The sequence below is a fragment of the Megalobrama amblycephala genome, linkage group LG21 (genome assembly GCF_018812025.1).
Source record: "Megalobrama amblycephala isolate DHTTF-2021 linkage group LG21, ASM1881202v1, whole genome shotgun sequence".
Taxonomy (NCBI): domain Eukaryota; kingdom Metazoa; phylum Chordata; class Actinopteri; order Cypriniformes; family Xenocyprididae; genus Megalobrama; species Megalobrama amblycephala.
This window is the reverse complement of record NC_063064.1, coordinates 9585662-9610377: the sequence shown is the minus strand read 5'-3', so window position 1 is coordinate 9610377 and position 24716 is coordinate 9585662. Positions and strand designations below refer to the sequence as shown.

The window sequence follows — 24716 nt, the reverse complement described above, 5'->3', positions numbered from 1 at the left end:
ATTGAGAACATATAGAGTTTAGATCAAGGATAACAGCATCACAAACTGAGAAGAGAACAAGAGAACAAACTGTGATAAAATTTATTTAAAAAATCTAAAATAGGGAACTGATCACTTGAATGCATTCAAGTCATTGTCAGGTGATACAGAACAACAAACCAGCACACCTAGAGATAACATTCTGAACAGAGAAAGGTTAAATCAAAAGCTGAAATTGTCTCCTCGGTTAAGATCGCTATCTGGGGGACCCCTGAGGGGATATTTTGGGGACCCCAAATAGTTCCCCACCTTTCCTCTTCTAGCAACTCCTCTGATCAGAAACACTTGACTTGCTCCTTCAAAATCTAAAATGAACTAATTTATGCTACATCAAATGTATAACAATTCATTCCCATTATTTTAAATCTAAACCTGTGTTATAGCACACCATAATGGCATTTTTTTTTTTTTTTTCATCATACATAAGTGATCTTTCATGTTGAATGCTCTATAAATGGCATATCTAGACAACATACAGAAGTTCACATCACCTTACTCTTAAAGGAAACTCATACTGACAGACTTCACATTCACACTGCTGGGACTACCACAGACCTCACTCTTAGATTATTAGATTACATAATAAGCCAGCTCAGAAAACTGTTTTGATATTTCACACTGATAAGGAGCACATGATCTTCATGCGCTGATGTAAACAAGCTGCACACAGGTTCTTCTGTTCCACCTCTGGTTCACCACAAGGGGGCGTCAGTAAGACAACTGTAGGGGAAACAGAGATAGGTGCTGAATTCAGAACCGCATACTACTCTTACTATTTCTGCCATGAAGAATATGGTAAACTGATAAGTATATTAGAGCAGTTCCAAATGATAGCTACAGGTCAGAGAAATGAGCGCTACGAAAGGTAAGTTAAACAATGCTACAACTAACCCCTAACCCTACCCTACACATTAACAGGCAGTTTTCACAACCAATCATAAAGGGCTTTTGGCAGGCCTCTACCTTTCAGCATGCCCATTACTCCAACCATCAGAGGGCCCTGTCCCAATTGGCAAAATTTATGTGCACTAGTGGTCTTACAATGGATGCTGTATGTCCGTTAAATTCCTTGATGCTCATTTTGCTTAGGCTACACTCAAGCTAGCTCCGGGATTTCATCAGTAAGCGGCATTACCACAAAAGTGTGGAATTGGAGGAAGATTGCGAAGGCTTACGGTTCGATTTGGGACAGGGCCTAAGTTTTTATTGGCCTTGTCTGCTGTAAATGTGCTGTTATGGCTCATCCACATTCTATATGAATGAAACTTAATCAAAATGCAACATGCCACAAGAGTCCCACTGTAAACCCTAGCGCTCAAAATAATTAATTGGTTGAAGTATAGGCAAACTCAAATTAAATTAGTTCAATCTAATTAACTTTTATGAGTATTAAGAACTTTCTTTTTCTTTTGAGTTTGCAAAACTGACTTATTTTAAGTAATCTGAATTGTTTCATTGTTTTGAGTTTTATGAACTTGTTTCTTTTAATTTCGATAAACTTAACCATCATGGTGACGAGTGAGATAAGTTTGAGAAAAGGTATATGAAATACTTTCCAAACACGTTTTGTTCATAAGGAGCACAATGTCCCTGAAACATTAAGATGCAGCAGGCTTGAGTTCTACAACAGAAAAGCTCCAGTTCACTGAATCTGTGCATCATAATCACCTGAAGACACCGTCTTTGTGTTCAGAAAGCAGTAAAGGTTTGTCAGTTTGTCAGCAGTCACACTGGAATAAGGCTTCACTTCTAGATCCTCTTGCTTTTTATAAGGGGGTTGGTACAAAAAAAAGTTAATCACATTTTTTATGCATGTACAGTAGTAGCTGTATAAACTTTCATGATATTTGATGAAAATTTCACTATTTTCTGAAGATATCAAACCAAGTAGCATTTATCTCAAACACAGCATAAAAGTGCTACAGAAAAAAAAAAAAAAAAAAACTGTTAATAGTTTAACAGTAAGTTCCCATACTATATACAGGGAAAAACTGTAAAAGCACTAACCAGACATTTCATGTAATTTTGCAGTAAAATGCTGTTAATTTTTACAGTTTACAGTAAAAAAAATAACAAAAAATAACAAATCAATGTATAATTTATAGTCAAAAACTGTAAACTAATATTCCCAGAATTCCCTGTTTGACACTCCACATTTGAAAGTATTTTGTTTAAAGGGGGGTTGGGGGGGGGGGGGGGGGGGGGGGGTCATTTGCATGTAAACTCAAGATTAATCTCATGTTAATCTTGAGTATCTATAGAGTAGTAGTGTATCCGAAAAGTCTTTAGTTTTAGTTTTATCATATTTATAAAAGATACATACGCTGTACCAAGTCTTCCCGAAAACAGCCGAGCTCCTGGAGGCGTGCCGTGTGAGCGGAGCTAAAGAGTGATGAGCACACGCAGCTTTTGCGTATCGACCGTCTGCAAGCTATCAATGGTCAGCTAAACAAATGTATTTAAACACACACAATACACCATCACATTATCCCTGGATAACTTTTGGATCACTATAAAGAATATAGCGTATAGTGAATACGTTCGTGTTGTTTACATTTGTGTTGTTTACATAATATGCACTTAGGCGCCTATTTCCAACAAAACAGACATTTGATGCAGTTTTACTCACCACCTGCGGTTCTGACTCATGACCGGGATCGTTATCGCTGTAACCGCTCCATCTTTCAGTTTCAAACGATATGAAAGCTTTAGCGTAAGTTCTGCCGGGAAGACTCTAATGTTACGTCATCCATTAGATCAGATCTAACCAATCGTTATCGAACACTTGGGTATAAAGCATCGGTACTTACACTTATCTGAGTTCGCAGATGCTGACGCCAATCTCCACCTCCATCCTCCCCACCACCACCAGGATGGTCCCTGTCCATACCCCCGTGCGGGTCGGCTACGCCCCTGCCTTAATTCCGGGCAGGATATGCTGAGCCTACAACCCTTTGGATGTGTGCTACGGATGGGGCCTACGCCAAAGAACTTTATCTTATTCTGTAGCTTACTGGTTGTTAATAAATTTCATTGTTATGTTATCCTTGCCTCCCGAGTCTTTCTGGTAGAACTGTAAATCCAGCGTAGAACTGGGCCTTGTTTATAAAACCATAAGCGCCGATCCTGAGGGCTCGAGCAGCCACGGAAAAACATGAGATATTCTCCATTCATTTTAACCAATAAAAAAGTGATCGCAACTATCAGTTGGTTATCTATGGTTATTTTAATGACACATATCGAGAGTACATCAATGTAATGCGTGAGAACAAATCTCTCAGCTCCACTGAACACTGGGTTCTTTGGGAAGCAAGGTTATCTTTCCCTCACAACCAAAAACACACTTCTTTGGTGACATTGTTGATTTCCTGGTCTAAAAACAAAATGATAAATCTTTCTCGAGCAAGTCCTGTGCAGGGCTGCCAACAACTTCTGTAAAGCCAAATGAAGAACGCTGATGGGCGTGCTCTAGCTCTTGCTCTGTCGCTCTGGTTGACGAGTGCGCGTGCCCTCTTCCGGGGGAAGTGCCCGTACAAGGAATTCCGACCTTAATGATTTTACAAAGGCCCATACTCAAAAAAAAAAAAAAAAGATTGCGAAGTTTATGAGGATTTGGAAGAGAATTTTTGGCACAGAAATACTCATACGTCCATCTTGTGTTTTGAAACTTTGCCCATGTTTAGCATGAATCTTTAATCATGAATCTCAATCTTAGCATAACTCTTTAACAGTGTAAATAAGTCAGAATACATGAAATAGCATTATACCCCCCTTTAAATAATCATGTTTCTTTCTTCACATCTTCATGTTTAGTGCATTATTTAATTGTTGTGGGTTACCATGATGGTGTTTTGTGTTTGCATGAATGACTTCACATTCTTTATATTAGTATATACTTCATCTTGTGGAAAAGCTACTTGTGATGATTTTTTTTTTTTTTTTTTTTTTTTTTTTTTTTTTTTTTTTCTCACTTCACTTCCTGGTTGTCAGACTTTCTGGAACATGTTCAAATGCTAATAATATCAACGGTGGTTTTCCTGCAGAAATACCAGTGTGAAGTTGATCTGAACTGACTTACTTCCATGAAAAGTGACCAAGTGGTTTAAAATAAAAGTGGCTCAGAAAAGTGAAGTTCATTGTAAAACAACAACAACAAAAGTTCCAGCATCAGTTGTTTTCAATTGTCACTTGTCACTTTGACATTTTATATCTAAGTAAAAAGCAGACATTTTAAAGTGTGCATTTCACTGAATTAAGATTTATGTGTCCAAAATTATTCAAATACCTTTTGGGGTCACTGTATGTTTTGAAATTGTGACAAATTATAGTTATTATACGATATTACAAAGAACACAAATAAGTGGTTTGTGAAATATTTGTAACAGATTTACAGTGTTCAGAGGCAGATTTGGTTCACTTAATTTTGGCACCACATCATTAATGTGTTGGAATACCATAATATTTTGAAGCTATAGTTCATTTTGCAAAAAGTACATCATTCTTACTTTGTGGTCACACAATGCAAAATCCCTGCTGAGGGCAATACTGTGTTTTTGAAAGTCGTGCTTCAAATGCTTTAGTTGTACATTAAGTTTTGTTTAATATTAAATCAACCTTATTTCATTTGTGTGGTACTTGCCATCATATCGTTCTCATTATCCTTTTGGCTTTGCTCTGTTGGCCAATGAGAGTTGAATTGCTCACTATCTAGCACACTTGAAGATAGCTCGGGTAAAGACTCTTGTGGTGGCTCTTCTTCAATTGATGGAGGACTATCAGTGCAAGCTGCAAAAAAATAAGATGATGATTTACTGTAATATCACTAGCACTACATCATTTTATGTATATCTGCATAAAGAATGAGAGGAAATGACGCATCACGTGAACTGACATGTTGGTGTAGCCGCTGCCTCAGCCCACTTAGCATCTGTCTCAGTGTCTAGCCTCAGCTCCAGCACATGGATATGATCTAAGAGCTCCTGTTTTTGAATAAAACACTAGTCAGCAAGCATGACATCAGATGAGATCAGACCAGTCAAAGATTCAGACTTTCAGAAAGCTTTGACCTGTTTCTCCAGCTGATGCTGCTCTTGTTCCTTCTGCAGGGCTCTCAGACTGGCTCTCAGTTCCTGTATTTTTTACACACATGATAGAGAAAACTTCATACAGTGTGAGAGGAGGGACTGTTCGCTGAGAGTTCTTCTCTTTACTGGTTTACTGGCGCAAGGGCGGGGCAACCTGTCACTCATATAAGACCATCCAATCAATTCCCCATGGACAAATCCAATTCCCGCCCTACATTCCAGAATCTGTTTCACTCAAATATACACCGATCAGGCATAACATTATGACCACCTTCTTAATATTGTGTTGGTCCCCCTTTTGCTGCCAAAACAGCCCTGACCCATCGAGGCATGGACTCCACTAGACCCCCTGAAGGTGTGCTGTTGTATCTGCACCAAGATGTTAGCAGCAGATCCTTTAAGTCCTGTAAGTTGTGAGGTGGAGCCTCCATGGATCAGACTTGTTTGTTCAGCACATCCTACAGATGCTCGATTGGATTGAGATCTGAGGAATTTGGAGGCCAAGTCAACACCTCAAACTGTTGTTGTGCTCCTCAAACCATTCCTGAACCATTTTTACTTTGCGGCAGGAGCATTATCCTGCTGAAAGAGGGAATACCGTTTCCATGAAAGCATGTACATGGTCTGCAACAATGCTTAGGTAGGTGGTACGTGTCAAACTAACATCCACATGGATGGCAGGACCCAAGTTTTCCCAGCAGAACATTGCCCAAAGCATCACACTGCCTCCGCCAGCTTGCCTTCTTCCCATAGTGCATCCTGGTGCCATGTGTTCCCCAGGTAAGCGACGCACACGCACCTGGCCATCCACGTGATTTAAAAAAAAAAAAAAAACGTGATTCATCAGACCAGGCCACTTTCTTCCATTGCTCTGTGGTCCAGTTCTGATGCTCACGTGTCCACTGTTGGCTCTTTTGGTGGTGGACAGGGGTCAGCATGGGCACCCTGACTGGTCTGCAGCTATGCAGCTCCATACGCAACAAACTGATGCACTGTGTATTCTGACACCTTTCTATCAGAACCAGCATTAACTTCTTGAGCAATTTGAGCTACAGTAGCTCATCTGTTGGATCGGCCTATATGGGCCAGCCTTCGCTCCCCACGTGAATCAATGAGCCTCAGCCGCCCATGACCCTGTTGCCGGTTCACCACTGTTCCTTCCTTGGACCACTTTTGATAGATACTACAAGAGCTGCAGTTTTGGAGATGCTCTGATCAAGTCGTCTAGCCATCACAATTTGGCCCTTGTCAAACTCACTTGTCAAACTGCCCATTTTTCCTGCTTCTAACACATCAACTTTGAGAACAAAATGTTCTCTTGCTGCCTAATATATCCCACCCACTAACAGGTGCCGTGATGAAGAGATAATCAGTGTTATTCACTTCACCTGTCAGTGCTCATAATGTTATGCCCCATCAGTGTATGTCACAACAGGGAAAAAAAGACTGTTGAAACTTCATATCGATTTAAATAATGTAACATTAAACATTTCATTGTTAACTTAAATGTTTGTTCATATATCAGCCAATGTTATCCTTTCATTGCAATTACATATGTTATACATACTATTGTGCTTTTATTTGAAATTAAAATATGATTCCACATTCAATATTACGAGATCAAGTGTTTGATTTAAACACTTTCTTAAGTATTTCTTATCAACCAAGTTAACTAGTGTCCCACGGTGTCCATTAACATGAATAATCGGGGGGAAAACACTTCTGTAAACATATACATGTGCAATTTATAGCTGTATTTTAAATCTATTTTGGTCGACTTATTTACATGTTTCTTTTAAAGCAACTCTTGCCTCATACTGGTGTTACTCCAAGACCAGTAACCTGACCCACATATGTGCCGGGTATACAGAAGGCTCTGAATGACGTGAAAGTTTAATTATAGGCCATGTGTTTGTCATGGAATATTTACCCGGTTACAATCCTTCTCGTTCCCCAGCTCCACTTCCAGTTTCTCTCGCTCCGTTCTCTCTTCCTGGAGCCACTCTTCCTTCTTCTGAAGCTCACGGCTCAGTTTCTGGACCCGATCCTTATCCAACTTTAACAGGAGCACAAAGAGTTTGAGTCACACACTTACTAGTAGTGTTATGGCTGGACTGATTAAAGTGGTAGTAACGTAGTAACCTCTGCACTTTGTCTCAGAGTCTCTCTCTCCTGGGCCCAGGTGGCTTGTCCCTCACGCAGAGCCAGGTTAGCCTGGGACAGTTGTAAATTCATCTGTGCAGACTGCAGTCTGACCTGATGCAGCTCTGCATGGCTGTGACTCTGCATGGAGCCCAGTTCACTCAGGTCCCTGCGGAGGGCGTCAGTGCTGCGCTCGCTGGCCTCCAGACGCTCCTGCAAGTTCCGCAGTTCAGCATGTGCCTGCTCATTCTCAATCTGCAGAGGAAATATTCATTATCATACAAATCATGCAGTTTTACAGCGTTATTCGGAGATATAAATTCTGAAGTCCACGTAACGTAGCATCACCTGTTTCAAACAAACACTAGACAGAGGAGAGACTGCAGAGCTCACTATAAAACCAGAATCAACATTGGCTTGGCTTTTTGGGAAATGAAGGATTGAAATGTTGTAAAAGTGATGCAAAGATGGCTTTTTTTTTTTTTTTTTTTTATTCAACAGGTGAGTAACAAGTTTTATTGAACAGATATATCACCATATGTAGCTCTCTAACAGAGTTCATTGGTCATTGTTGTTATTGCAATACTCCAAGACATATAGTAAAAGGTTAACAAAAAATGTACTGTTAATTAAAATGCTACTTTTGGTATTACATTGGCAGTGGGAATGAATAGGCTTGCACTTGATGCTGGTAACACAATGCACAGGACAATGGTGACAACCAGAATAAAAATATTCATGATTTTAAAGCTGAAAATACAGAATTATTTTATGCTTGCACTCTGTCACTGATTACACTGTAAAAAAGAATTGTTGGTTTAACTTTTAAAAAAAGTAAATTATCTGGTTGCCTTAAAATTTTTAGTTCATTGAAATTAAAAAAAATGTGTTAAAGGATTAGTCCACTTTTAAATACACTTTTCCTGATAAATTTACTCACCCCCATGTCATCCAAGATGTTCATGTCTTTCTTTCATCAGTCGAAAAGAAATTAAGGTTTTTGAGGAAAACATTCCAGGATTATTCTCCTTATAGTGGATTTCAATGGCTACCAACAGATTGGAGGTCCATATTACAGTTTCAGTGCAGCTTCAAGGGCTTTAAACGATACCAGATGAGTAATAAGGGTCTTATCTAGCGAATCGATCGGTCATTTTCAGCCATTGAAATCCACTGTAAGTAGAAAAATCCTGGAATGTTTTCCTCAAAAACCTTCATTTCTTTTCGACTGACGAAAGAAAGACATGAACATCTTGGATAACATGGGGGTGAGTAAATTTATCAGGAAAAGTGTATTTAAAAGTGGACTAATCCTTTAATACAGTGAAGGCGATTGGTTTATTCAACAGAAACTCAAAATATTATGTTAACTGAATCACATTAATTATCTAAGTTGATTTAACAAAAGAAAACAATGTTGTGATAACAAATCATGAAAATAAATTATTACAGTGTAGATATATTTAAAATAATGTAGGCCACTTTTTTGGCATTTGGCATTTTCAGAACCCTCAAATATTCCCCCATTGCATTATTATACATTATACTCAACATTATATATAGTAGCTTAATGTAGTACTGACACTAAAACTCTGTAAACTTGAATTTTTCTCAATTTGGGTGAACTATACACAATACATATTGTTACTATCCCCGATACATATTGTTGCATTTCTGTATTGCGATATATTGTGACATGATATATTGTTACACCCCTACTCTTTATGAATCTGCTTTGAAACAATCTGCATTGAATAAAGCGCTATATAAATGAAGGTGGACTTGACTTCACAAAATTTCAATCTAATTCACCTGCAAATCTTTCTTCTCCTTTTCTTCATCCCGCCTTTGTGTGGTCATCTTTTTAACTCTTTCCTTCATTCTGCCGAGAAAAACGGCATGTTTCTATTCGTAATGTGTTTTCTTTTCCTTAACTGCTATTTGATTTAATAAGTTGGTTATATTATAGAAATTAACAGTCCATAAACAAAGTATAATATGTGATTGTGAAGCATGAAGTCCCAAATCACCTGTCCAGCTCGGCCTCTATGTCCTGTTTTTGTTGAGTCAGAGTGGCAGCATCCTTTTCGAGTTCTTTGATTTGCTGATGGTTTTCAGCTCTCTCTGCTAGAAGTCCACTACGTTCAGTAGACAGGTTTTCATGTGTGCTTTGCACATCCTGATAGTAAAGATACCAGAGTTTAGGGTTTCATACACAGCAGGTCTCTGCGTTTTTGTTTTTGCTTTTCTGATTACAAATTTGTGGTGGTCCAGAAACATGCTCAAAATTTGAGTTGGTAACACTTTACAGTAAGGTTCCATAGTTAACTATGTTAGTTAACATGAACTAACAATGAAAAATTAAGTTCTGTCATGAAACTCTAGATGGCGCAAGCTAATAGGTTCTTAACTTAATCTGCTTGCAATCACATCCCTCTCTATAAGGCACAGCTGATTGGTTCCTGCTCTATCAGCAGCCAATGAACTCGCTGCTCAACCTTCAAATACTTGGTCAGTATTTGCTGTAGCAGTTGCAGCATGCTTTCAGAAACCCTCCACCTTCCCTAGCTCCACCTGTATAGATCTGATTATCATATCCATTACCATGCTAAACACTCTGAGAATTGTCTTGACAGAAATGTATTGTTCATTGTTAGTTCAGGTTTGTTAATGCATTAACCAACATTAACTAATAGAACCTTATTATAAAGTGTTAACTTTGATTGTACCTTTTGTTTTTGCTCCAATTCCTCAATTTTTTCAGTGCTTTGCCTCAGGTTGTCTTTTAAGCTCATCAATCTGACTCCTCATCTCTTTCCGCGCTCTTTCAAACTCATCTCTGTCCGTCTTCCATCTCTCCCTCTCCCTCTCCACCTCATCATCTGCAACCTCGAGCCTCTTATGCAACTCGTGTAACTCACGTTGACATCCTTCTAAGAGACTCTGTAAAAATATTTCAAAACATAGCAAGAGAATGAGCAAAACAGTATGGCAGAAACAGTGGCCTAAAAAAGTTTTTTTGGACACTAAAGTCACACTTAAAAAAAAATTCTGAATGTTGTTAACAATATATCTGTAAATGATGCTAGAGCTTTTTCCTAGCTATTTTGAACCAACTGGTTTCAAACTTTGTGAAACATTTTGCTTGAAATAACTTTTCATTTTAAAATAATGCTTTGATATTTTGTCATATGATGCAATGACAGACATTTTTGTATCTTAAGTGTCCAAATATTATTTGGGGTTCTTAAAAAGCTTTGTTGTTAAAGTCAAATCTGCTATCTGATCTCTTGTGCTGAAGGAAGCCCCACCTGCAGGATCAGAGCCTTCGGCACCACCAGCAGCAGGTCATCTCCCTCCTCCTCTTCCTCGCCGTTTTTCTCCTGCTCGAGAGTAACAAGTTCATCCAGAGGTCTTGGAGCACAGAAAGTAAATTGGGAACTGACCGCACAAATCTCGCCATGTTCATCCACATACACAAACTGATACGCCTCCCCGTCGGGTTTTGGTAGATAAGATGCTGAAAGATGGCAGGAAAAGTGGAATAAAGATCAGAAAACCAAAAAACATGATACACATAAATGGCCAGGTACAGCCTTGTAGTGACTAAGACAGATCAGACACACAATTATTTGGTATATTCAACAAATAATCCACAATACCCCTCACCAAATGAGCAAAGACTTGTTTACAACTCAAAGGATGTAGAGTTTCAGGCTAAATTCACTTTGAAATAGACAAATGTACCCTTTTTCTATACAGTCCATCCTAATCCTATAACCTCTATAAATAGTCACTTTAGATATACAATCATGTATCCAATTTCCCAACGCAATCAGTGTTTTGCCTATGTATTAATCTAAACTCTTTGATTGAATGTGTTAGCATTACTTAATTAAGATCACATGTATATCATGTTTGGTATCTGTGATTTCCTATTTTAATTTCTTGAATGATCATGAACATTATTTGTCAAAACCTATGTAGCATATTAGTATTATAAGAATCTTTAATAGGTTTCTCCATCGACACCTAATCAATTTACATATGCAAAACACTATGCTTGAAGACTAAGGATCGTAAAGTTTCCCTCCAAAGGAACGGCTCCTAATTGGCTCACTTGCCTCTCACTTGTGACATCTTCATGCTTTAAAGGATCACTAATCACAAGACCAGGCCTCCTTTTTTCCCTTTGCTGATTCTGAGAAATTGAAGATGAGCTAGAAGTCTTCTAAGGAGCCCTAAGTTTGGCCAGGCTGTGGCCTTGTCTTTCCATTCATCAAAGATCCTCTGACTCAAACTGGTTCTCTCTCATCAAGATAACTTCATCAAAGATCAACTGGAGCCTCAACAAATTGCATCTGGGCATGTTTTATTCAAATGGGCGAGAAATGCAAGTATCAAACTTAGTCTCTTGGATAAAACTAAGAATCTGCTGAATTTCATTTAGTTAATAAAGTCTTGTTCTTGTCACATATAAACTTGTTTGTGGTTCATACTCATATACTGGAGTCCCAAATTATGCAGATTTGCTCTGTCCAGTAAGAAAGTTATTTCCACATACCCCGGAAATTAACATTTCGTAGAATTATTGAACAAGTAATTCCCTGGACAAACAGGTTAGTTGATTATGGTGTTACTGGGATAGTTCACCCAAAAATGAGAATTGTGCTGTTAATTGTACTCACCCATGAGGCCATCCAAGATGTAGATGACTTTATTTTATCCAGTAAAACAGTAAAGAAGATTTTTATCTGAAACCGTGGTCCTCTGTGACTCATATAATGGAAGTTAATGGGTGCCATCACTTTGAGATTAAAAAAAAACAGGTCCCACTTTATATTAAATGGCCTTAACTACTATGTACTTACATCAAAAAATAAGTACAATGTACTTATTGGATTCATATTGAATTGCAAAACATATTTGCAGCTATTGAGGTGGGATACGGTAAGGTTAGGGAAAGCTTTGGTGGTATGGGTAGGTTTAAGGGTGGGGTAAGGTTAACGGATGGGTCAACAGTGTAATTATAAATGTAATGTACAGAAATTAATTACAGATGTAATTACATGCAGGTGTTTTAAAAATAAAAGTACAATGTAAAAACATGCATGTACACAATAAGTGCATCGTATTAAATGATTAATTTATATGTAAGTACATAGTAGTTAAGGCCACTTAATATAAAGTGGGTCCAAAAAACATGCAGACAAAACAAAATTAATACCCGCAACTCCTGACAATACACTGAGGTCTTATGAACTGAAGCGATCAGTCTGTGCAAGAAACTGAACATGTTTAATTGTAATCCACAGCCTCGGCAAACGTCCTGACCGTGTTCACGACAGTCTGGAGTGCAGAGCTTCCTTGACGCATGTGTTATTTTGTTCATCAAAATTGTACTTATTTGTGCTTACCCTGGATGCTACAACCTATATATGCGTGGTCTCAATTGGCATGATTGAATTTTATTCCCAACGTTTCAGCTCCAGCGCATTCGATCATTATGCGACAGGAAGCTCGAGCTCCAGACTGTCGTGAATTCGCTCAGGACCTGTTTGCCAAGGCTGTGGATTACAGGTAAAAATGTTGTAAATAATGTTCAGTTTCTTGCACAGACTGATCGTTTTGCTTCTTAAGACCTCAAGTGTATTCATTCAGGAGAAGCGGGTATTCATTTTGTTTTGTCTGCATATGTTTTTTTTTTTTTTTTTTGAATCTCAACAGTGATGGCACCCATTGACTTTCATTATATGAATCACCGAAGACCACGGTTTCAGCTAAAAATCTTCTTTACTCTTTTACTGGGGGAAAAAAAGTCACCTATATCTAGGATGGGCTCAGGGTGAGTAAATTAGCTAATTTTAATTTTTTGGTGAACTATCCCTTTTATTCTGCTACATCAAGTTAATTCTTACAGCTAAACTAAAAAATTTTTTATAACTAGTTATAATTAATTATTCATATTTCCATTTGGGCTAAATTGCTACAGCCTTAAAGATGTCAGGCACTTGCAAAAGTGTTGCAATAGTTATAAAGTATCAGATGGCAACTTGAGTGGTCTTGTTTTACCAAGAACTGCAGTTGTTATTTCACTTGCTGTCTCTGTTGGTGTAGGACATGTGACCGCATACATGACAGGCAAATGTATCAAATAGACTACTTTATATGCACAAACATAAATAAGATAGTATATTATATATCAAATGTAAACATACAGTAAAAGGCCACACTACAGTTTGCATCTGTTCCTGTTTGGTACCCTTCTGGTGCTAGAGCCCAGGCAAAAGTGTGGTAATCTTTCACTGTCAGCCATCCCACCTGTGAAACAAGATGAGTTATATTAAAAAAATGCATTTGCTTTGCAGGATCCATCCTACACATACGCAGAGGCTGCATCCCTTGAAGGCCGAATGCATCACAGCGGTGTGAAGAAGGCTTTCCCAATTTGAAGGCTCCTTCTAACGTGGCCTTTTTTGAGAGAAAATGCCGGATTACACTTTTAAATGGAAGTATTAGGTTTCATATGACATATCTATTTTATAGGTAGTTTATACTCTTTATCATGTACATAAATGGACCAAGGTGAACACATTTAGATGATGTTTTGATTTCAGAGGCTGATTATCTCCAGTACAAATGGCGAAATAGCAAGAGCAATCCTCTATAGGCTAGACCGTCCCATTTAACAACCCTCGGTTCAAACTTTGAAGGATGCAGCCTCTGAATTGGGACAAAGCTATTGTGTTCTGTAGTGAATAAACACTGTGTTTTACCTTAAATAGACCTATCCAGTCATGACTGCTCCAACTGTGTTGACTGCTTATAGTGTAGCGACAGTCCACCCTCGTCTGTGAGAAATAGTTCTCTGCAACATCTCTGAATTTCACAGTTCTGTTTTCTTCCATAGTTATAAATCAGGTCAGATGTCTGCGCTGACAAAGAAATCAATCAAACAGCGGACATGACAAAGACCTACTCTGAAAACTTGTGACTGTGTGTGTGCAGCATCGAAGACCATAACACCGATGTTCAAATAGATCAGATGTACGATTGCTGAACATTTTCAGTCCTTCGAAATAACTCAAGTGGCTGGAAATGTACAAGTCATGTTTGTGTGCTATATTTAGTGTCTTTCCATTAAACTACAAACTACAGGAATGCTTGACACTGCAGACGACTATATTAGATTTCCATGTGTTGTGAAACTGCATGAGAGATGGGGTAACCGCATTCTTTCTGTGAATGTTTACACAGCAGAAGTAGCAGTCGAATCTAATGGACTATAATCATTCTCATTTCATGATTTTCAACATTTCTAATTGTTTAATCATTGTATATGTAAACACACCCACTGGGGCCCTTCTGTGAAAATCCATTACAGTTTTCAAATATAAAGTCTTGTGTAGACATATTGACAGCTGAATGGTCTCACAGTCAGCAGAGAGCTTTTCAATAAGTAAAATGCCACATTTGACACATTCATTTACATTTATGCATTTGGTAAAAAGTTTCTCACAAAGTGAGAATCAAGGTACACATTTTATCACTATATATGTGTGCTGCCTAGGAATTAAACCCTTAAATGCTCAACCAGTTCAGCTACAGGAACTCCAATCATGAACAGCAGAAAATGAGCATTCAAATGAACAACAACAAATACCACAAGGAAGTTTTTAAAGTTTAAATATGCATTTTAAAATGTCATAGGAACACCATTGCTACAATAACAGGGTAAATTTACTCTTACCTTAATACAAAGATAGGTTTAATGCAGAATCAGATCACCTGAGAACTTTCATGTCCTTGTACGTGTGCCTGTGATCTTGATGAGACTTAAACTGACTGTGTGAGTGCAACAAACAATAACAAATGCACATGTTGATGAACTGCCCCCTTTGTTGCACTCTGGGAAATGAAGTCCAAAACATCACCAATCACTGAGCAAGGTCACACTTTGCAAGGATTGCAAGGAAGATTACATTACATAGTGTGTGTGTGTGTGTGTGTGTGTGTGTGTGTGTGTGTGTGTGTGTGTGTGTGTGTGTGTGTGTGTGTGTGTACAAGTTTGGCTATGCTTGTGAGGGCCAAATATCCTCATTTATATAGTGAAATATTACAACCTGAATTCCGGAAATGTTGGGACATTTTTTAAATTTGAATAAAATGAAAACAAAAATACTTTCAAATCACATGAGCCAATATTTTATTCACAATAGAACATAGATAACATAAATGTTTAAACTAATTTTACAATTTTATGCACAAAATGAGCTAATTTCAAATTTGACGCCTGCTACAGGTCTCAAAATAGTTGGGACGGGGGCATGTTTACCATGGTGTAGCATCTCCTCTTCTTTTCAAAGCAGTTTAAAGATGTCTGGGCATCAAGGTTATGAGTTTCTGGAATTTTTTGGTGTTGGAATTTGGTCCCATTCTCCATAAGTCACAAAACAGCAACTTACTAAACCTAATAACAACAGCAATGATAAAACCGTGTAAACACAGCTGAAAAACAGCGAAAAATCAACCTCATTAAAGGATTAGTTCACTTTCAAATAAAATTTTCCTGATAATTTATTCACCCCCATGTCATCCAATATGTTCATGTCTTTCTTTCTTCAGTTGAAAAGAAATTAAGGTTTTTGATGAAAACATTCCAGGATTTTTCTCCTTATAGTGACTTCAATGGGCACCAAACAGTTGAAGGTCAAAATTGCAGTTTTGACCTTCGATATATCGAGGAATATCGATCTGGTATTGATATTCCTCATCGATACCAGATGAGGAATAAGGGTCTTATCTAGCGAAACGATCGGTCATTTTAGAAAAAAAAAATGTAAATATATATGCTTTATATAAGCAAATGATCGCCTTGCACATGCTTCCGCCAAAACAGCACTTCTGTACCAGCACTTCAAAACAACACTTCAGTGCCAGTTCTGTTTTTTCCGTAAGTAGAATAGGGAACGCGTAGGACATACAGCGTAAGCTTTTTGAAGAATACGAAAGTGCTGTTCTGGCAGAAGCACGTGCAAGGTGATCATTTGTGTTTATAAAGCATAGTTGTATTTTTTTCTAAAATGACCAATCATTTCACTAGATAAGACCCTTATTCCTTGTCTGGTATCGTTTAAAGCCATTTGAAGCTGCACTGAAACTGTAATTTTTTGGGCTCCACTGAAGTCTACTATAAGGAGAATAATCCTGGAATGTTTTCATCAAAAACCTTAATTTCTTTTCGACTGAAGAAAGAAAGACATGAACATCTTGGATGACATGGGGGTGAGTTAATTATCAGGAAAAGTTTATTTGAAAGTGGACTAATCCTTTAATTATTCAAGGCCCAGTGCATGATGGGAACACCAGTATCAGAAAAGCTGAGTAGGTTTTACTTAATTTTATAATGTTGATAAGCTATGACATTGAGTACTAATATAAAATTTACTTTTTTTTTTTAAAATTCATGCCTGAAATTACATTGTTTTTTTTTGTTTGTTTGTTTTTTCTGTAGTATTTACTTCACAGTATATAGTATAAAAGTCATGGAATGCCCCCATAAAACATAGGAACCCGCATGTGCGTGTGTGTGTGGTTCAGATATTCCCTACGTTGAGGAGAAAAATGAAATTTTCAATCTTGTTTGGACTCTAGCATAGGAGTGGGCTAATGTGGAACAGTGATAATGAGGACTACAGAAAAGGATGATGGGAAAATTTTAGATTATGCATAGAAGACATAAATCACCCATAAATGGTGTGGTAGGAGAGTGAGAGGAACCGTAGCAGAGAGAGAGAATGAGGAAGCAGTGTGTGAGTGACAGTGTCTTTGATGAATGCCATAATGATGAATTGGTAAAAATGTTGTAAGAGCAATAGAAAGGAATTTTCCCTATCTGACAAGAATAAAACTGTAAGGATGAAACTAAAATGATGAAGAGTGAAAGATGGGTTAGAAGGAGGGATGGAGGTAGTTAGTATGCAAACCCAAGCCGTAGCATCTGCTAGTGCATCAGTTCCCGTCATATAACTGTCACTGGGCTGCAAGCCACATAAAGAATGGGTTTCATGTAATTTCACAAAATTAATGACAGCTGTATGCTTGGTGGGCAAAAAGGGAATGAGAAATAGTGAGGAAAAGGGAATAGTGTTTGATTGTCCATATGACCAAATTCCCTGTTTGTTTGTTTGTTTGTTTGTTTGTTTGTTTGTTTGTTTGTTTGTTTGTTTGTTTGTTTGTTTGTTTTGTTTTTTGAGGGGATTCTTGGAATTTCACTCTCTATTTACAAACCCGATTCCAAAAAAGTCGGGACACTGTACAAATTGTGAATAAAAACAGAATGCAATAATGTGGAAGTTTCAAAGTTCAATTTTTTTATTCAGAATACAACATAGATGACATATCAAATGTTTAAACTGAGAAAATGTATGATTTTAAGGGAAAAATAAGTTGATTTTAAATTTCATGGCATCAACACATCTCAAAAAAGTTGGGACAAGGCCATGTTTACCACAGTGTGGCATCCCCTCTTCTTTTTATAACAGTCTGCAAACGTCTGGGGACTGAGGAGACAAGTTGCTCAAGTTTAGGAATAGGAATGTTGTCCCATTCTTGTCTAATACAGGCTTCTAGTCAAGTCAAGTCACCTTTATTTATATAGCGCTTTTTACAATGCAATGTTTTCAAAGCAGCTTTACAGTGATAACTGGTATATAATTTGGCTGCACAGCAGCACTTAAAGAATAGTGTCAATGCAGGCAGATCAAAGCACTGTTGAATAAATGTCAAGAATACTGTTGAATATCAAATGTCAAGTCAAATGTCAAGTGTCCCCAACTAAGCAAGCCAAAGGCGATAGGAACCCAAACTCCAACAGGTGACATCAGGTGGCAAACAGGTGGCAAATAGGTGTTAAATGGAGAAAAAAACCTTGGGAGAAACCAGGCTTAGTCGGGGGGCCAGTTCTCCTCTGGCGAACAGTGCTTTGTTACGATTCAGGTTGCTATCATAAGTCTGATAGGATCACAACATTCAAAGTATTTATTTCAGTACCATCCAGTTGAGGATCGTATTCATCACGCCGGTATGGACGGTCTGTTGAGGAACTGTGGCACTGGCTGTCGTGTCGATGAGGCCTTCACAGTGGATGATCTAGTTGACTCGATCTATGTTGATACATCAGGGCTGCGTTGTGGTCGTGTCAGGGCACCGGTCCTCGGTCTCATCTGGATACGGCCCGGATCCGGTTGACTACGGTAAACCTTGGGATAAACAGAAAAAATAATATTAGCGTAGATGCCATTCTTCTTCTGATGTAACGAGTACATCTGGTGTTATAGGAAGTGTTCCCGGTTCCGGCTGACCTAATTTATGCAGCCTAATAATCCTTTAACGGATTTGAAAATTTATAATGTGTTATGTGTATGCCAGGTTAAAGAGATGCATTTTTAGTCTAGATTTAAACTGACAGAGTGTGTCTGCTTCCCGAACAATGCTAGGAAGATTGTTCCAGAGTTTAGGTGCCAAATAGGAGAAGGATCTACCGCCTGCAGTTGATTTTGATATTCTAGGTATTATCAGCTGGCCTGAATTCTGAGATCGCAATAAACGTGAAGGACTATAATGCTTTAAGAGCTCGCTCAGATACTGGGGAGCTAAACCTATTTTTAAAATCTATATGATGTTTAACAGGAAGCCAATGCAGTGATGACAGAACTGGGCTAATATGGTCATACTTCCTAGTTCTAGTAAGAACTCTAGCTGCTGCATTTTGTATGAGCTGTAGGAACAACCACCCAGTAGAGCATTACAGTAATCTAGCCTTGAGGTCATGAACGCATGAACTAACTGTTCTGCATTTTTCATTGAGAGCATATGTCGTAGTTTAGATATATTTTTAAGATGGAAGAATGCGGTTTTACAGATGCTAGTAACATGGCCTTTAAATGAAAGATTGGTATCAAAGAGCAGCTGACGACGAAGACTTAACAGAGCAGCCATCAAGTGTTAGACAGTATTCTAGGTTATTACGTGAAGAAGTTTTCGGTCCAAAAATTAGAATCTCTGTTTTTTCTGAATTTAGCAGTAGGAAATTACTGGTCATCCAGTTTTTTATATCAGCTATACATTCTGTTAATTTTGCGAATTGGTAAGTTTGGTCAGGGCGCGAAGAAATATAGAGCTGAGTATCATCAGCGTAACAATGAAAACTAATGCCATGCTTCCTAATGATATCTCCCAAGGGTAGCATGTACAGACTGAAAAGCAACGGTCCTAGTACTGAGCCTTGCGGTACTCCATATTGAACTTGTGATCGATATGACCTCTCTTCATTTACTACTACAAACTGATAACGGTCAGATAAGTATGATTTGAACCATGCCAATGCAATTCCACTAATACCAACATAGTTTTCGAGTCTATTTAAAAGAATATTGTGATCGATAGTGTCAAATGCAGTACTAAGATCCAGTAACACTAATAGAGAGATACAACCACGATCTGATGATAAGAGCAAATCATTAGTAACTCTAATGAGAGCAGTCTCAGTACTATGGTACGGTCTAAATCCTGACTGGAAATCCTCACAGATAGTATTTCTTTCTAAAAAGGAACATAGTTGTGATGATACTGCCTTTTCTAGTATTTTTGACAGAAAAGTAAGATTTGAGATCGGCCTGTAATTGACTAATTCTCTAGGATCAAGTTGTGGTTTTTTAATAAGAGGTTTAATAATAGCCAGCTTAAAAGTTTTTGGTACGTATCCTAGCGATAAAGATGAATTAACAATATTAAGAAGACGATCTATGACCTCTGGAAGCATCTCTTTCAATAGCTTAGTCTGTATAGGGTCTAACATACATGTTGTTGATTTTGATGATTTAACAAGTTTAGACAATTCTTCCTCTCGTAAAGCAGTAAATGAATTGAGTTGCTCAATTCATCTAGTTGCTCAACTGTCTTAGGTCTTCTTTGTCGCATCTTCCTCTTTATGATGCACCAAATGTTTTCTATGGGTGAAAGATCTGGACTGCAGGCTGGCCATTTCAATACCCGGATTCTTCTTCTACGCAGCCATGATGTTGTAATTGATGCAGTATGTGGTCTGGCATTGTCATGTTGGAAAATGCAAGGTCTTCCCTGAAAGAGACGACATCTGGATGGGAGCATATGTTGTTCTAGAACTTGGATATACATTTCAGCATTGATGGTGCCTTTCCAGATGTGTAAGCTGCCCATGCCACATGCACTCATGCAACCCCATACCATCAGAGATGCAGGCTTCTGATCTGAGCGCTGATAACAACTTGGGTTGTCCTTGTCCTCTTTAGTCCAGATGACATGGCGTCCCAGTTTTCCGAAAAAATTTTGATTCGTCTGACCATAGAACAGTTTTCCACTTTGCCACAGTCCATTTTAAATGAGCCTTGGCCCAGAGAAATGCCTGCGCTTCTGGATCATGTTTAGATATGGCTTCTTTTTTGACCTATAGAGTTTTAGCCGGCAACGGCTAATGGCAGGATGGATTGTGTTCACCGACAATGTTTTCTGGAAGTATTCCTGAGCCCATGTTGTGATTTCCATTACAGTAGCATTCCTGTATGTGATGCAGTGCCGTCTAAAGGCCCGAAGATCCATCCAGGCATCCAGTATGGTTTTCTGGCCTTGACCCTTACGCACAGAGATTGTTCCAGATTCTCTGAATCTTTGGATGATATTATGCACTGTAGATGATTATAACTTCAAACTCTTTGCAGTTTTTCTCTGAGAAACTCTTTTCTGATATTGCTCCACTATTTTTCGTCGAAGCATTGGGGGAATTGGTGATCCTCTACCCATCTTGACTTCTGAGAGACACTGCCACTCTGAGAGGCTCTTTTTATACCCAATCATGTTGCCAATTGACCTAATAAGTTGCAAACTGGTCCTCCAGCTGTTCCTTATATGTACATTTAACTTTTCCGGCCTCTTATTGCTACCTGTCCCAACTTTTTTGGAATGTGTAGCTCTCATGAAATTCAGAATGAGCCAATATTTGGCATTACATTTCAAAATGTCTCAAAATTTGATATGTTATCTATATTCTGTTGTGAATAAAATATAAGTTTATGAGATTTGTAAATTATTGCATTCCTCTTTTATTCACAATTTGTACAGTGTCCCAACTTTTTTGGAATCGGGTTTGTATCTTTGTTTTAGTTTTTTTTTTTCTCAGGCCACACCAATCCTTATTAAAGACACACTGGAGAGCTGCTTTAGAAATTGAAGTAGTAATTCTAATTTAAATAGACACAGTTATTTTCATGGTTAATACTGCAAAGCTTCTTCCTTTAAAGCAATCTATTGTATAAAGTGCTATAACCATGACGTGACTTGACTGGAGTGCCGAATTGCAAACACATCCACATTATTACTATGATCAGATGTTTTCTTAACTGCGGTTTTCTCACTGCTGTCATGTTTGTTGTATGTTTATTTTGTTATTAAGAGTAAAGCGCACAGCACATATTTACATATTTATCCGTGCTACTGGAGTAAATATGTGAAATGTAGACCTTCGCTCTTACACACACCTCTTTGCTTTACCCTTGAGTTTAATCCTTCTATGGAAATAAGCATTTTTGGTAAGCATGAGCCATAAAGTGGCCCTGCAGCAGATCGCCTGTAAATCTTGCCATAAAAATGCTGCACAGTCAGTGGTGCCATCAGCCATCAATTGCCTTTTTTGCTGCTCTGATTAAGGCAAAATAGACAATAAAAAAGCAGCATTTTAGATAAATTACACCTGTACTGCAGTTGTACGGCACTAGAATATTAATTATGACAAGTGCAAAAAGAGAGATAGAGAGGGAGCATTGAAAGAAGAGAAATTGAGAAACAGAAAAGTAGAGGAGAAAAAGTTGTTATTTTGTAGTTTTACTCTTTAAGGAGATTCAAACACTTGAGAGTGTCTAAGGGTATGTTTACATGACAACAATGTAGCTACTATAAACTGAAAATTTTTCTTTTGCATTTTTTGTACAGACAACAACATTGTCATAATGATTCACAAGGATTCGCGAAAATGAATAAACGCTGTATTCTGCTGCCAGGCCAGTTGTTGGCGATGTCACTTTGTAAAGAAAGACTATGCTCCTATAAAATGAACACATAAAACGCATGCGCATGAGGACACCGTTTTCACAAATTTAAGTTTTTGTAGTTTACAAGGAGACGATATCAGTTTCATTTTCAAAAACTTGCACTTTGATACCTGTTTTCAAAAGTTTGCGTTTTCAGGATCCCAAAACACAGTTGTCGTGTAAATGGACGGCCAAAATGCATACATTTTTCCGGTTTTAGTTGAAAAAGGTGCCAGGTAAACGGCCCCTAATCATTTAGTCTTCATACTGCTATTTTAGCAAATAGCTTGTCATTGTTCTTCAAAGTTTAGAATTAGACATTTTTTCCAACCACTATCCACAGTTTCCAACTATTATCCAACCACAAACCTGAATCCATTTTGTTAGAGCAGCAAAACTCAACTCTGCAGAAAAACTGTTTGCATATTTTTTTCTTTTATTTTATATGTATCTTTCCACTATTTAGAAATGTAATTCTGTTCATTCAGAATTAGAATTAAATGTCTCTATTTTTCATAGAGATTTTGGGGTCTTTGCTGCCACCTACAGCATACTGGCTTTCATGAGCCTCCAAACTCTGTTTTCCATCTGCATTATGTCAGCGCTACCAACAAAGTGCATGCTATTTTGATTTAATTTTCTTGTAAAATTCACAAGTTAAACCATTTTAGGGCTTGGCAAAGGAGCATAATTATATATAATTCTTGTAATTTCAGAAGGTCATGGGAATATAGTGTGACTGATCAGAATCTTTGTAGATTGTTCAGTCATCATGCAGAAGTCATGCATTCTCCACAGTACAGAAAAGTGTATTGTGTAAGCCAGTCTGCATATGCAGAATAGCATCTAGACAATCATGCAACACAGCAATAAATAAATAAAATATAAAAACCTAAGGGCACACAGCTCAACAGCCACAACTATAAAATGTTCAAGGAGTTTCTCAGGCATTTTATACAGGCAACTGAGCTGTATGGCGTAAAAAGTGACGATTCTGCATGCAGCTAAATGAAAAACTGTTCTGAGAATGTCAAGTTTTTCACTGTGGTTTAGGTTGCTACAGAATCGGATGTGCATGCCTTTTTGCCAGCAAAGCTCATGACCACAGTGTCATGTTAAAATACGGGTTTACCTATAGTGCTTTGAGCCTCTGCCACAATCTTTCCATCAACAAGAGTAAATTCAGGGTGGGGGAAGGCAGGTTTTATGAATGAACAGTTATGGTAAAAGTGGAGGATGGGTGAGGAAAACAAGACAATTTTATTGTTGTTCTTTTTATTTGCCTGTAGGGTGGCGCTACTGCGTACTTGGTGGGGTTAGTTTGTCTCACATAAAAGGGGGAGATTGCAGACTTCTGACTCACAACAGCAGTAAATCTTGTTGTCATTGATAAAATCAAAATTGGAATGGTCGCCAAGTTGTAAACAATGAGTTTTCTCTGTCAAGTTACCAAACTTAACAACCAGACCATAGACAGAAGCTTTTCTCAGTAACATATTTTCTGTCTAGACACATTAAAAGACATTTCGTGCATGATAAAGTCACTTTTCAAAATCACTGTTTTTATTGCCCTACATTTCCAAGAACACTAAGAGGATTGTGTTGTTAGACATCCATATGGAACACTGCCTCTTTATCCTCCAAAAAAAATGCACATTAATATACAAAGACCCTTGTTTTATTTTATTCAATAAACTGCTTCTTATGTTTGAATACATACTGCCGTATTTCGACTTTTACTTGAATGGCACGAGCTAAAGAAACATTCAGAGTAACTTCAGCAAGTATATTTTGAGGAGATGTGCTTTCTTATTCTTTGATACCCTTATGAAAAACTAGTATACTTCAAGTTCATTTGATCAAGTATACTAAAGTAATGTTCAAGTATATTTTTAAGTATTCTTTATGTAGTAAGTATACTAGTATCAATGTACTAGTAGTGTACTATTTTAATACCGCTTGGGACTAAATTGGCCCAATTGAAGTGTACGTTTAAGTGTACTATAATTGTAAAATTAGTAAACTTTAAGTACACAACTAGTTCACAGCTACGTTTCTCATTTGTACTGCATCTGTACTACAAGTGAACTTATAAGTAGTTTACTATTTTAATACTAGTAGTAGCTACATTTTTGGCATATGAAAGTACACTTTGAAAGATATTCTCAGTACTTCTAGTTTAGTGCAAGTATACTGAACATAACATCACACGTATAATTTACTTTTTATATATAATTTTTACACTTTAAGTATACTTCTATGTTCCTATTTAGGTATTATTTTTTGTACTTGAAATACCTTTATCTCTTTCCATTTTAAAAACATTTTA

At 37.7% G+C, this 24716-nt stretch overlaps 1 protein-coding gene across 1 annotated transcript; it reads right to left on the bottom strand.

Annotated features, from left to right (window-relative positions):
• Positions 1-67: 67 nt before the first annotated feature.
• On the bottom strand, positions 68-15171 carry calcoco1b (calcium binding and coiled-coil domain 1b). Its single transcript, XM_048172919.1, is given in 15 exon segments — positions 68-759; positions 1708-1801; positions 4679-4824; positions 4931-5018; positions 5106-5168; positions 7054-7179; positions 7266-7520; positions 9078-9147; positions 9296-9444; positions 9995-10054; positions 10056-10208; positions 10577-10785; positions 13484-13586; positions 14042-14195; positions 15016-15171. Coding segments are annotated over 14 exon segments (1755 nt in total). The 5' UTR covers positions 14174-14195; positions 15016-15171; the 3' UTR covers positions 68-652.
• Between the last annotated feature and the right edge of the window lie 9545 nt (positions 15172-24716).